At 35.3% G+C, this 15029-nt stretch overlaps 1 protein-coding gene and 1 long non-coding RNA gene across 5 annotated transcripts in view; one reads left to right on the forward strand and one right to left on the reverse strand.

Annotated features, from left to right (window-relative positions):
- The window catches only part of LOC125385873, a 109142-nt gene extending 99521 nt beyond the window's left edge, over positions 1-9621 (forward strand). Inside the window, exon 3 of the long non-coding RNA XR_007225588.1 lies at positions 8883-9621. This is a non-coding gene — a long non-coding RNA (uncharacterized LOC125385873). The remainder of the gene's footprint in view (positions 1-8882) is intronic.
- Positions 1-15029, reverse strand: part of LOC100648870 (CCR4-NOT transcription complex subunit 6-like) — a 412731-nt gene that overhangs the window by 125244 nt on the left and 272458 nt on the right. The window contains exon 1 of one of the 4 annotated variants that reach the window (XM_048409715.1): positions 13382-13487. The exons of the other annotated variants lie outside the window; for them this stretch is intronic. Coding sequence (XP_048265672.1) covers positions 13382-13451 — 70 coding nt within the window. The 5' untranslated portion in view covers positions 13452-13487. Of the gene's footprint in view, positions 1-13381; positions 13488-15029 lie in introns of those variants that run through there. 4 annotated transcript variants of the gene reach the window in all.

The raw sequence follows: 15029 nt of genomic DNA on the forward strand, positions 1-15029 counted from the left end.
TCTTTCAGTTTACTCGTGTTTTCATAAGTGCCTAAGTATAATTATCGACAGAGGTAAACATACCACATAGGTGTAATTTCATATATAAAGGCTTCCAAATAAACATACCTATAAAATGAAATCAATGTGTTTTTCACATTTTTTGAGATTCTATTTTTTCCTTCTCTGATAAGTTAACGGCCACGTTTTGAAACGTAATTATCAATTATCCTTTTGGAAGTAATTTATTAAAGAAATGAAACTTAGCAAATCGACTTTCCTGGTGGCTCGGCAACGACCCAGTTCGCGAAATAAAGTAAACTGGTCGGCAAGTTTCTAGGAAATTCAAATGCTATTTAACTAAAAGAGGTCGGTCTTGTTCCGCGGAAATAGTTAAAGCACAAGTGGTTTAGGTTATATCTCAAAGGAAATGATCTCCGCCGAACTCAGATTCATTGCCCGATGATGTTTTACGCGTTACGGAAATGAGGATTGGCGAGAGGCTCCGACCTACAAGGAAGCGCACGTCGAGGAAGTTGAGTGGCCTCACATTGTTTTGCAGCCTTTCGAAGAAACAATGTGGATGCCATCGAACAATCTAACGAACGTCTACCTTCTACCTATCACTGATGCAATGTTATACACGAGACCATGCACGAGCAGTGATGGAATCTGAAACATTTAGAGTCGATTTGAATCTACATATTTGGTGAAAAGTTCGAATTACTTTGAACGCGACTCGAAGCTTGAAGCTGTTGAAAGTCTTGAGATTTGACACGTCTTGAAGAATTTTTAGAGTCCTCAGCGTGTTGCAAGTCTTGATACATTTGAACTATAACAGATTTTGAATGTTGAAAGCTTCGATCGCCTTGCGAGTCTTCAAGGTGTTAATCTTGATTATCTTGAAAGTCTTGAGTCGATAGTCCTGAATCTTGATACGTCTTGAAGAATTTTTAAAGTCCTCAGCGTGTTACAAGTCTTGAAACATTTGAACTATAACAGATTTTGAATGTTGAAAGCTTCGATCGTCTTGCGAGTCTTCAAGGTGTTAATCTTGATTATCTTGAAAGTCTTGAGTCGATAGTCCTGAATCTTGATACGTCTTGAAGAATTTTTAAAGTCCTCAGCGTGTTGCAAGTCTTGAAACATTTGAACTATAACAGGTTTTGAATGTTGAAAGCTTCGATCGTCTTGCGAGTCTTCAAGGTCTTAATCATCTTGAAAATCTTGATCATCTTGAAAGTCTTGAGTCGATAGTCTTGAGATAAACGCGTGTACGATAGGTCGATCTTGCTGGACTTCCTATAACTTTCCGTGTCAACGATGCTGTTCAAACAAACGTAGGCGAAAAGCACGTAAGACGTCGAACGCTGAAGCTTTCAAAACCCATCGATACTCTTGAGGGTCTCAAAACGATCAAGACTTTCGAGACTTTAGAGACTCAAGATTTGTCAAGACTTCCAAGAGTTTCCAGACTTCGAATCACGTTCGATGTAACTCGAATTTGTTGCCTCCTACACAATATAAACTCGAAACGATTGAAAGTGGTTCAGATCCCATCACAACGTATGAGTTGTCATTATCGTTCATCTTGCTCTGTAACTGTTTTGCATACAAAAAACGTGGGCGCAGTGTGGCGTAATTTAAAATATAAATAGAGAGTGTGTGCAGTGTAATGTCGAGTATGGTAGTCATCAAAGAATATCAATTTTAAACTTTTCTTCTTGTTACTCGTTTAATAAAATGATTTTATTAATCAGATTTTTGTGTCTTGTCTTCCTTTCTATTTCTCTTTATTTTCTCGCACGAGATTCGAACAAATATCAGTTTAACCCTTTGACATAAAAATGAAACAGAACTCGACGTATACTAAAAATACCACTTAATATAGCTCGACATAAAATCATGCGCGATTCTTGGTGTCTCGAATACGTCAACGTCTAAAATAACATACGAGATGTCTTTGTGGGTTAAAAGCTTAATTTCCAAGAACTTGAGAATCGTCTATTTCACGGAACTATTCCGCAGAAAATTAAATTGAGAAAGAATTAAAATGCGTGAGAGACGTGTAAGCATCTCTGCTAATATCAGAAGCATAAGCATCCACGGAAGTATCAATTAATATAAATGATAACACTAACAGATTTCAAGTACTTAATACACGCTAACTTACAAAATAATTAATTTCAATATTTTTCAGAACTGAAATATGAGGTAGATGATAGGAACTGAAACATGGCCATTAATATACGAACATTACAATTAACTGTAATATATTACGATGTAGAATGTAATGTAAAATTTCAAATATTTTATATTTAAATTATGAATTTGAAACTTTAAGCGTATAATTAACGCATAGATAAAATGCTTCTTACGATGAAAAAGGCCAAACCTACGACAACATTTTAAAGAATGTTCCCTTTAAACCAGTTGTTTGTTTCGACTATATGCAATAGATTTTTGATCGTGTTTTCCAAATTTTCTTCGCGATTTATTTCATAATAGAGAACAACTTAATATTGAGTACAAGCTATTAACGCGTGATTTATCGAGAAGGCACATCAATTTTGACAGCTTTGTTTCAAAACTAATACATCGGAAGTTGAACGAAAAGCGACGTATTAACAATGTACGCGGCTTAATCACTCATCCTCAACACGAAAATCGATCAATTTCATGCAAGATTGCTAACCATGTTACGCTCCCACTTTCAAAGTACAGTGAATATATTTTTCAATGAAATTTTGTTATTCATTTGCGTTTCCCATGACAAGTGCATCAATGTCAATTAAGACTGATGTATTTTTAAATGATCGATGGATTCCCAGTCGCAATTAAGTTACCATAATGGCGTATTCATTCGATCACTATAAAATGGTTCGATATAGAAAAAGAAAAAAAAAAGAGAAAAAGGAAAACTTAAAATTGAACTTTAAACGATCCCAAAAAATATCTTCGTTGTTTTCAAGAATATGTAAAAATCTCGTTAACTAACCTACGTTTAGCTAAAAGCACAACTAAAAAAAAAGACAAATATATATGAAAGGACATCGGAATTTTTGGGAAGATCCCCAATACTTTAGACTATTTATCATAGCTGTACTTAAATAATAAAACTTAGAGGTAGTTGTTATGATTCAATCCGATTTTGTTTGCGACAGTGGGCTTGGGGGCTCGAGGTGACACAGCTGGTCGCCGAATGTAGCACGGTCACGGGATGAACGTTTTTACCTAACAGAAAAGTGCCAATATTGTGGGACACACGTTGTATTAACAATCAAACCCCGGGCGGGAGCAATGTCAGTTGTACGCGGATCTGCCTAGCAACGGCGGCTGGAATTTTGTTGGTATCCCCGGCCAATATGCAACGAACAAACGCGATCGTAAGGAGAGGAAAGTTTCCACCAGTCTTTTATTCTTGCGATCACCTTGCAGAGTTTTCATATCGTCTTTACGCGCAGTATTATACCGAGCGTCACAGCAAACGTTACCTTGTGCTTCAAAAGAGTTAGCTCATTGACCGTGGATTCGTTATTGGACCTAAGAACATTATCACCAACATCTCGAGTAATCTAATCACCGCGGTTATTTGTCCACCTTTGTAAAAATCATATTTATATCGGTAAATATAATCTCTGTTGTACAACAACGATGGCTAGTCCGAATGAAGATTCGTTACACGCCCCTAAACATAACGCTAATCCGACACATATATATATATGAAAAATCGAAAAAAGAAAAGTAAGATCGCAATGGAACAAAAAATTCAAAACACGTTTCTGTATTTATCGTGCTCACAACTACGTTTAGTTACAAGCGTAAATGGACTGACATAAGTAAAAAAGAAATATACGTATGAAAAAGGCAGAAATAAAACGAAAATCGCAATCAAACGAAAGAAAAAATTGGTCTGACAGGTCTTTGCGCGCGCTACTGCTGATCTTGTTACGTATCTGAAACGAATGGACAGCGTATCAGGTTCTCGCATGAGAGACTTTTAAAGAGGGTCGTCACGTTCGATGCAATCTGCCACCATTGACGCGAGTCTATGAAACTTCGAACGACGGTATTTACAGCTATCCACGTATTTCCAACCACGACTATATCTGCTGCGCGTGTATAACAAGTATATGTATATGTATATGTATATATGTATATGTATCTATCCCGATCGAGAGACTGTGTGGTAGTAAAGTTCGGTTGGATGGAATAGTTAACAGCAATTCAGCAGCAGTGGCAATTATATTAATCCTAAATCACAGCAATATGCTTCAATCTCCAACGTTATTAATTTACACCTATATTATTCTATATTAACATTTTGATTTTAATTTATACGTAAAGTGCGTTACGTTATACAGTATACGGTGTTTAACTGGAAACGATCAAATATCTGGAGAAATGCGAATGATGCGCTGCCGTTCAAACGTATTGGGACACTTTTTTTTTTAGTTTTGACACTGTTAAATGAAACTGCAATGATAATTCATAATCGCCATGGTTACGTACAATAGTGTAATATTAGGTTGTCCGGAAAGTGTCTTTCTTTCGCAAACGTGTTTTTCACAACAGTGCAGCTTCATACAAACGTGAAACCAAGTCTGTGAAATGTGACGGTGCTTATCTCGACAAAACAAAATGGATCGTACGTAATTCGACAAAATAATATAAAGCAAAAGACGTTGTGCGTGTATTATTTCCTCATAAATATCCTCATAACCCAACATAATTCGATTAGATTCATCTTCGAAAGGCTGATACACGGCGATAAAACAGGCGTGTGTAATTGTTGCATCTATAGAAATATTTTGTCGCCTGACCAATTCTGCGGATCCTTCACTTTTTCGAATTATAAAACAGTCAACGGAGGATTGCCAACGTTAACAGAACCAGCGATATTTAACCAGCAAATGTATATATTATTATTTAGCAAATGCTAAAATGCATTGCATAAAATGACGTCTTCATCATTGACGATTGTGAAGTCAAAATATCTGAAGATGCTCAGAAACCAAAAATATTCTCGCATTGCATGGTGGCAATCGACAATCAAAACGAAAACCTCTCATCTGCAATGGTTATCGGTAATCAAAGAAAATTCTGTCATATATAACGAGTATCGGTAATCAAAAGGAAAATTTTTCATCTATAATATCGGTAATAAAAGAATTTGTTCTCGTACATAATGGTTATCGGCAATCAAAAGGGGAAATCTTTCATCTTTATTGACTAATGGTAAGCAAGAACACTTTTATCATTTAGAACGATTAGCCGTAACTAAAATCAGTTAAAATAATCTACTAATTGTTACAGTGCAACTTAAATACTTAGAAGGCAGGATGAAGTGGAAGAACAGAAAAATATTAGCAAGATTCAGGATGTAGAAACAAAAAACCTTGTGCGTCTATTATTTCCTCCGAAAACGAAAGAAACTTTTCGGACAACCTATATATCTTGCTTATATGATTATTAAAATTATTATCGAGAAAAGAACATCTGACAGATTATACATACAATGTTCACACACGCACACGTACGCATGAAACACACATAATAAAAGAATCTATTGGAACATTCAGTTTCTCGACGAACATTATGAGAAAGAAGGCACACTAGGTTCATTTTAACGGCGTTCATAGCATTTGCTTTCAAACAATTATCGAATTATTTGACAAAGAGTATCCAAATATAACATACATTACAGAAAAATCGCCAAAGAAGAGTTACCAAAGTATTTAGAAGGGAGGATGAAGTGGAAGGACAAAAAAATATCAGCAAGATTCCGATGTGGAAACGAGACCAAAGCAAGGGAATACTGGAAAGAAGAGGGAGAAAAAAGATGCAGACTATGTAAAAGGAAAGAAGAAGACCTGACACGTGTAATAGAAGAATGCGAAATAACGGGAAGGCCAAAGGACACAGAAAAAATACTAAACGAGACTGGAGAAGAACTAACAGAACTAAAAGCAATAATAGAGAAGAGAAGGGCAATAAAAGATGAGGAGGAACGACAATAAGGAAGCACAGCAAGGAGGCAAAAGCCCAAAAGGTGCAATAGTTTTTAGAGACAGAATAATTAAAGGAGTGCAATATAATACAGTGAATAAGAGGAGAGGCAGATATATAAGAAGCGAAATAGGTAAAAGAGATGTAAAACGGAAAGCTCGTGCAAAGCCGAAAGGCGCGGACTAAGCAATAATAAATAAAAATAATAAAACTAATATTATAGCGCAACTTTTGGTCATTTTGACTACAACTGTTACGGTGGTTGAATTTAATATTCATCGATGACGCGTATACGACTGATTGGAAAGCAGAATGTTCTTATATCGTAGCATTCGGAAGATTCCAGGTAGTTCTGCTGCTATGTATTAATTTATCAAACGAATACCAGTACAGTAAAAGCATTGTGAATTGGAGAACAGGCTGAAACACTGATGCAATGCAAAGTTGCATATTCATCGGCTGTGCAAGTCGTTTGCGAACGTGTATGAAACTCTTGAATAGTCGGTGGAAATGCGTGAAGCACACAAACGCTTGATAGATGTTCGCCATAACTGTTTGCTAACATCTTCAAACGCTCATGAACGATTGCGCGAAGTCTGTGCAGCCGATGGAAATTCAATTTACGAATAATGATAATCCACTTCAGGATATGCGTAAACATTAGAATACTGGGAACGTGTGTGTGTGTGAGTTTTACCTTTCGCATGAATTTGGATGAAATATTATAATGGCCAAGTAGCAGGTGTATACCGTCGATTTCACTTCACAGATTTATCTTTTCCATGTGCAATGTGCAAACTTTCTGTTATTCGAATGTCATTGATTCCGTAATGATTATCTGGATATTCGTATTATTATGTAGGTTCGTATGTTACAAGCATTACGTAATGTGTTATATTTATATTATAAATACACAAGATAATGTGTTTAATGTTCGTAACAATTATTATTCATGATCGTTTGAAAGATATTTTAATAGCGTTACAAATTTTAATTTCCTTGCGGTAGCATGCACTAGTACACTTTAGCGGAGATGTGATATCTTTGTGAAATAAATATCGACGAATTGGCCCTGGTTCCGAAATTGACTGGCTAGATTTGATAATGATCATTCACTTATTAATCGTTACTGTACATATTTTTAGAAATAACCAATTTTCAACATTTATTTTTAAATTCTCTAAGATTGCTGTTGATTAAACAAAATGAAAACTATTTTGATCAAAAAAGGTTACAGAGATTACAGCTCAGTGTGCAATAACGTGGACAAGAGTTTGGACACTTGTTATGAAATATTCTGAATATTTTAAAAGACTTTTATTTTATTAACTTATTATTTTAGAGATTCCTAATTTGAGCCTGTATAATTTTTATTCTTCTATATTATTTATTATTTCTATTTCTATTTCTATTTCTATTCTTCTATATTATAGATCGTATAAAAAAATACACGCGATTTGTCATAAAAAAGCGAAAACGAAAGTGAATATCGCGTAGAAAGTAAAAGATATTCCTGATAAAAATCAATTTCAAAGTTCGACATATTGACGAAATATCGAAGAATTTTTTGCAAAAATCACCAATATAGCTGTAATTCTTCGATTGTGTTCTAAAAATTAATAAAATATATTAAAACTTTGTTTTTGATAGAAATTAATTTTGAAGTGTGGCATAAATCGAGATATTGAAAAGTGTTCTACAAAACGAGCAATATTGCTACAGCTACACATTTATATTTTTCATTTCGTATAGGAATACGATAGCAGGAGGTAAACATGGTGGAAAATTGAAATTTTAAAAAATTTAAATATGAATCAATGGAAATATATTGAAGGGAATTAAATTTCACAAATTCATGAATTTCAAAAGTACACGTTAACTTTTAGTTTGACAAAAACCTATTACATATTGCAACGTAATACCATACATTATGTACTGAAGTTACTATTGTTATTATAAATATGCACGTGAACTTATCTTTTTATTAACATTTCAAAAAAGTCACGTGAACAGGTTTACAGAAATTAGTAAATTCACTGCACGACGTTGTCATATAATTTCTTGCCAATTTTCGTACAATTTTTGAATGTAGTTTCCCTATAGAAATAAAGTAGAAAACGTGACAATGTTATAAACACTATTCATTAAACTTACTATCTTACGTAGGATTTATTATCATTTATGCTATTCTTCCGACGAATCAACTCATGGAAATAGGTAAACTCATTTGTTTCTTGAGAATTAACTATTAATCACGTGCTTATGTAATTAAGGATTAATAATTAATAAAAAGTGGAATTGATCTGTCTTTTGGCTTCCACGAGACTTGTATGTCACTGCGTTAAAATGTATCGATTTTTATTAACAATTTCTTGATAACCACGTGATGAATCGGTTCCAGATTTTACACTTTGGCCCTTCTGCGCTCCAAATTAGTTTCGCTCGAAATTTCAAAGTACTTTTGAATTCTGAGGTTTACGCCAGAATTGCCTTAAACTTCGCTAATTACCGTCTAAGTACGAGTAAACAATCAACGACCAGTTATTCTACACGTGAAAATAAGTCGAATCTAAAATAAAATCTTTTCGTTCAAGTGCTGGTTTTCAACAAAATACAGTTTGAACGTGTTTAGCTGGAAACTGATCTGGTGGACGCGCATGGTAAATTTTCAGGTCATCTCGAAAATGAGGCATCTTATAAACGATTTCTATTCTATATTTTCTACTTGTAGAACGTCATTTTACACGTAGAATAATCTCCCAGGAGCTGCTTTAAAATGGGTTTCTCGGTCGTTCAAAAAAAAAAAAAAAAAAAAAAGAAAAAAGAAGAAAAAAAGAAAAGAAAATCACAATTAAACGTACTCTGAAAACGAATTTCTTATATCGTTCAAATAGAAAGGAAGCAGACACGGGAACACAACAACAGTGGTGCATCAGCCGGGGTTAAACTCATTGCATACTCGGTGCATCGGTACTCGAGAGAAGAGGAGGGAATCATTCAAAGTTTGGCCGAAAGTACGATTGCGGCAGATGGTTTGACTTGGAAGAACATTCAGGTCGGAAATAGACGACGTTTCGCATTCGCCTCGAAATGCGAGTTCCGGCTGGGTGGACGACTTGCAGTGAATAGTGTTGGCACTCGATATCCGCGTCACCGGAAAAAGGTAGAGGTTGATATTTTTTCCCCCCATCAAACCGTACAAGAGTCGACAGCTTCGACAGAGACGGGCCCGTGCCTCGATATTCCCAGTCGATTATTAACTTTTCGCACCGTTACTTTTTAATAATACACCCTCGAACCTACGATTCCGTCAATCGTCGTTCTTACGTTCGATCGTATAATATCGATCCGTGTCACGTGAATGCGCCATGCCATTGTTTTATGCTGAAACTGTAAGGAGTAAGCGTCGTTGAGACTCCTCGTCCTACGCTACTATTGTTTCCGCGTTTTATTTTAATGTATCGTATATACACAGAGTGGGATGAACTTAGACAACCAAACTGTCAGGGCTTAACACTTTGACTGCCACGTTGGTCATATACGACTGGCCACAGTTTCTCCTGTGACGCCACGGTGGTCATTGTTGACCGGAACGCTTGAACTTCTTACAATTGTAAAAATTGTATGAAAATTGACAGTTAGGGCATTTTGGATATAACCGATAAATAGAAGATATTTTGAAATAAAAAGCGCCCCATTGAACGATTAAACATTTTTATTAGAATATCAATAAAAAAAAGTGAGAACAGATCTTGCATCTAACTGTGCACTGTGTTTGCATCCATATCTTTCAGGGGTAATCTACGAATATTATTATAAACACAGCTTAGAAAATAATCGTAAATGCTGCTTTATAATCGTATAATTGAAATTAGAAGTGTGAACATGCCTTACTATTACATATAGAATGAGCAAATACCGTTTACTAATATCTTCTACACGTTTCAACAATATATTCTGGACGTTTTGCTTACGATGGAATAACAAATGCTAATGGTTCGTTGAAATAAACGAAGCCTTGTTATAATATGTCGCTATCAGCTGTTACCAAGGCGCCACGGTGGTCACCCGTGATCATCAATAAGATAAACGATCCATTGGGGAAGAATATTGTCTTACATCATCGATTTATTATTATCTTGCCAATATGCTTTGAATAATAAAAATACTCCCGTGGCGTCCTGAGCGAAACATGTGATTTCGGTGTGGCAGTCAAAGTGTTAATCTTCGCATAAGAAGAAGGATATGACACAATTTTATAGAAAGTTTGTGAGCAAACGTTTTGTTACAGAATTATACACATCGTATAGAAAATGAATATCGGCGCATTCTTTCAACGTTGACAGATATTCTTTCCAACATAGAAATTCTCAAAAACTCTAAGATCCTTAATAGATGCACCTTGGTATGTTACCAACGAAACAGTACATCGTCACCTTAAGATACCCACAGTTAAAGAAGAAATATCCAAATTCAGAAACAGATATAATATAAGAGGATCAGATCCACAGACTAAGAAGACAATACCCTTTAGATTGAAGCATTAGATTCAACTAGAATCAAACATACTGTAAACTCTTATAATCCAAGTTACAGTACCACGCCAAAATAATTTACTTACAATTCTCAATGAGAATTGATTGTAAAAAGTCTACCAAATAAAAAAAAAAAAAATATTCTTGGCATTTTGATACAAGATGCTATTTTCAACGATAGTTGAGAAATAACTGCTGGTAAAAGCGTTAGAATACAGCTAAGGATATTGGAGAAGGAATCTACGCAGATTAGATAAACAGCGTCGACTTTCTGCGTGTTCTAGTAGAAAATGCGTAGTTGCATGTTTCACGCGTACAACATTTGTATTGTAAGTTTATAATGAAGCATTTCCCGACGAATTTATACGACATTTTTTCCTTCTTTTTAATGTGTAGATTAAAATCTTGTCCGTCTAAGATCAGGGCATACTTTAGACGCGATAATTATCGATGCATCTAATTTTTGTTTCAATTGTTGAAAAATATGATTGAAAGATCGTAGATGAGAACCCATCAAATTTTGTGTATCAATGTTATTCGATAAAAGATACAAATAAATTATATACTAATAATAATTGCAAATAATTTGTTAAGATATTTTCGATTAAAGAAACCTTGAGTAAGTATACTTTTCCAAAATGTATATGCGTAATTACTACTGTGCATGTGAAGAAATAGAAAAATAACAGCAGTGTATGTTTGAAAAATTATTCAAATGATTATTTTCGGTACAAATACTTGAATATCTATTTTGGAAAATATTTGCAAATCTTTTCTCAGAAAGATTTACAGGATGAATATTAAATATGAAATTACAATGAACAAAATGTGTATGACATTGGAATAACGCGTAATGCGTTGCCTCCTATACTAATCTATACTTGTTACGATTTATTCTTCGCGATTGTTATTGCATATTAAATTCGACAAATACATATCGTTTTAAATATAAAATATTTTGTATGTCGATAAATAAAAATAAAACGTTTATCGAATTATTAAGTACTCTCTAAGTATATTCCGAACAGAACGAATTGTATTTTCAATTTGGAAAAAGAAAATGGAAACAGTGTCTAATGTTAAGACGAAGATCATGACAATTTGTATTATAACAAAAATCGAGGGAAGAAAAAATGTTATTTCTGTATTCAGAGGTAGGATCGCAACAGCTATTATTTTATTCTTTTGAAAACTGTATTATCACGTAAACAATTATTATATATTCGATAAAGCGTCCTTATGATATTCAACACTGAATCATCGATCACGCATTTTTTCTTTGTTCTTAGATTATCTTCTGCGCTCCTCAATATTATTACAATTAATAATATTTTCAGTAAAATAATAACTAATTATTGAACCTTGGCCCATAACCTGTTGTTATTTCTATATTCAAAATTAGGATCACAACAGATATAATTTTATTCTTTGGATAAATCGCACCGTTTTAAGCCGAAAAACCTTTATTGCACTTTCTTACATGGACTAAGGATAAAAACAAAAGAACATCTTAACCCCTTGGCCTCTAACCACGAGTCATACTCGTGGTAAAGAATTCGTGCCATAAACGGAACCCACGAGTCTGACTCGTAATTTACAAATTGCTAGTGATTCATTATCCACTTTGAAATGATAAATTGTTTTTGTTAACTGATCAATTGATCATGATTACGCCCTAGACGTCTTAAAAACGTTATTTGTCCTCAAACGTCGTTTACTATTTCGCAATTCCTTTTGTAGCCCCTAAATATACATGTCATAAGAAGTATACATTTTGCGCCAGTTCGGGTGCACGGCTGAACAGACGAATGGCACGGCGCGCGACCGAATTTCTTGCTTACTATGGCTCGCGTGATCGGCAGATAGCGTCTAGGCCAAGGGGTTAAACATATCGATTAAATCTATCGATTGTATCTAGAACTATCTTCTACTTGCTTTTTATTGTAACCAGCGCATCTGCATATAGATGGCGAGCGCGAACTCACGTTGTCATTTTCAGCAAGAAACTTTGCAACTGAAGAAAACACAATTAGAAGAAAGAAATATGGAGATAAGTGATTTAAAAGGAAACAAAAAGCGACGAACTGCTTCTTGGATAATAAAGTTATAAGGCAGTTAGTAAGATTGTATCGACGACTCTAATACTTTTCGGCCGCAGAGGAGCGATTGCGAAACTTGTTTATTTCAAACTTTTGTGCTATCAAATTGCGCGAGAACTATACAAAGTATACACCGTCCGTGAATATTTTACGGCTTAAGATTACTATATAGTTGGTTTCAGCTGAAATAAAGCAGACTATGAAGGGAGAAACGAAAGGAGAAGCCCAGAAGAGGAAAGAACAGACAGTCGAGTAGCCCGAAGGATAGTTGGCTTCTGAAAAGAAAATGCCATTCATTTGCACGTGCCAAGAGTTTTGACGCTCTTCTCTTTTCGTGTGAAAACTGATTAAGCAGTGATAGAAGCTTCTGGAATATGCTTCCAATAGGACGATTCAAATTTTAACAGAAACATTCGGTTTGTTCACTTTCTGCAACAACGACGTAACTTTTACAAAATTCTTAGTTTTCCAGTTAATAGCACGTAAATACCAATTGCTCCTTGTGCTTTCCGCTGGTACAGTCGTACGAGTGAACTTTAAAGCTTCAACCGCGTCGTTGGAGCATCAATTCGTTCACGGATCATCGTTGAAACTTGTTTCTCCTAAAATCCTGATTCTTCTATTTACGTGAGTGTTGCAGCAAACGAACGAGTTGATGTTATAGACTTTCCTAGGAGATCGTCTAAGACAACGACAAGGTAACACCATTAGCAAACATATTCCAGAAAGGTCACAACAATGCACACAATTTGTCCACACCTTGTGAGAAGGAAGTGTACGACTGGCATGAACGCACGATAAATCTAGAGTCCTGCCTGCAAGTGCCCATTCCAAATCCTCCCCAACTCCATAAATTAGCTACAACCTGCAACACAAACAAAGCCCTTGGCATTGAGAAGATTACCACTACTGAATTACAAAAAGATTGCATAGTAAAGTCGTTATACAATTTTACTATGTCTAGAAAGGATCTTTCTAATCTAGAAAGGATGTGTATTACGTGTAATTTTCACGTTTTCTACAAATACATACAAATTCGCAGTCTATCGATAACGATAATGGAATTATTTCTATCGTATTGACTTGAACGTAAAGTCTGTTTTCACTTTTCGTAGAGAGATGGATCGGAGTTGAAACAACGGCTACTGATCTCCATTTAATTGATCTAATCTGGTGTTGAATCTGTTGTTGATTAGGTAACAGTCAATTGTGGAGCGTAAGACAAACGTTTATCGAAGTACCTGTTTTTCGTTGGCTTGGCGCGAGTTCGAATATGCTTCACCGAGACAACGAAAGACCAGGATCGTCGCAGGACAAAATTTCCTGCAACTCGGATGGAACGTTGTACCTCGTTGTACATCTTCTGTTCATCTTGCACGCTCAGATTATCGCTTATTCCGCTCGTTACAAAATTACCTCGACCATAAGAGCTTGTCTTGTTTGAAAAATTAAAAGGACGAGTTGGAACGACTCTTCTCCCCCAGAAAACTGAACAATTCTGCACCGATGGAATAACGAAATTATCGCAAAGATGGTGAAACGTCGTGCAAAGGAATGGAGCATAAATTGAAAACGATGCACGAGAAGAGAGGAACGGATCGTGCAATTTGTCCGAATTTTCCGTTCGACCCAATACATTTAAGGTAACCGGAGAAAATGATTAATACAAGAATATGCCAGTTAGCCTAAGGACGTCAGCATGCTACGATCAACAGGAGCCGATAACTAATGAAAATTTTAAGCTGTTTATAGTCACCTGTCGTATGCTGTGAGCCTTCGATATTGGATAACTATACTCGCTTTGCTAACACAAGGATTAAGATCAAACTCTGGCAGATTCGTGGACGTTCGCCACATGTATCTATCATTGCGGATTACTATACGCTTTTCCTCCTTTACGTTTTCCTAGAGCTGACTTGCTTTAGGATTAAACCTTCGATCTTCTGCCTGATCCTTTCAGTCCTCCAACTTTAACGAAATTACTGGATCTTGACAAGGATTACAAGATTCTTAAACAAAAACAGTAATTATTGTAGGTATTTAATTACTATTAGTATCGAGTATCAAACGGATAGTACCGTTCAACGGAACGTTTAAAATCTTGAAAACCTTTGCTCTGAAATATTTTTCTGAAAAATGTTTCCGATTTTTCCATCTCCAGACTTATTGTAGGTTTATGTGCTTCCAGACTTTTTTAACACCCGGTACGTTGATGTAATCTATTCACCAATTTCGTGAATGCCTGCTAACTCGATCGATACGAAACTACTTCTATAAATAAACTGTATCCTACGTAATACCTGAACATAAAATAGCCGCACTTTATTGGTTTAAGTTTGCAAAATGACAATTCGTTTTAGAATTAACAAAGACTAGAAAATTTTATGTACTTTTTGAGTTTAAAGAA

The sequence above is a fragment of the Bombus terrestris genome, chromosome 10, assembly GCF_910591885.1.
Source record: "Bombus terrestris chromosome 10, iyBomTerr1.2, whole genome shotgun sequence".
Classification (NCBI taxonomy): Eukaryota; Metazoa; Arthropoda; class Insecta; order Hymenoptera; family Apidae; genus Bombus; species Bombus terrestris.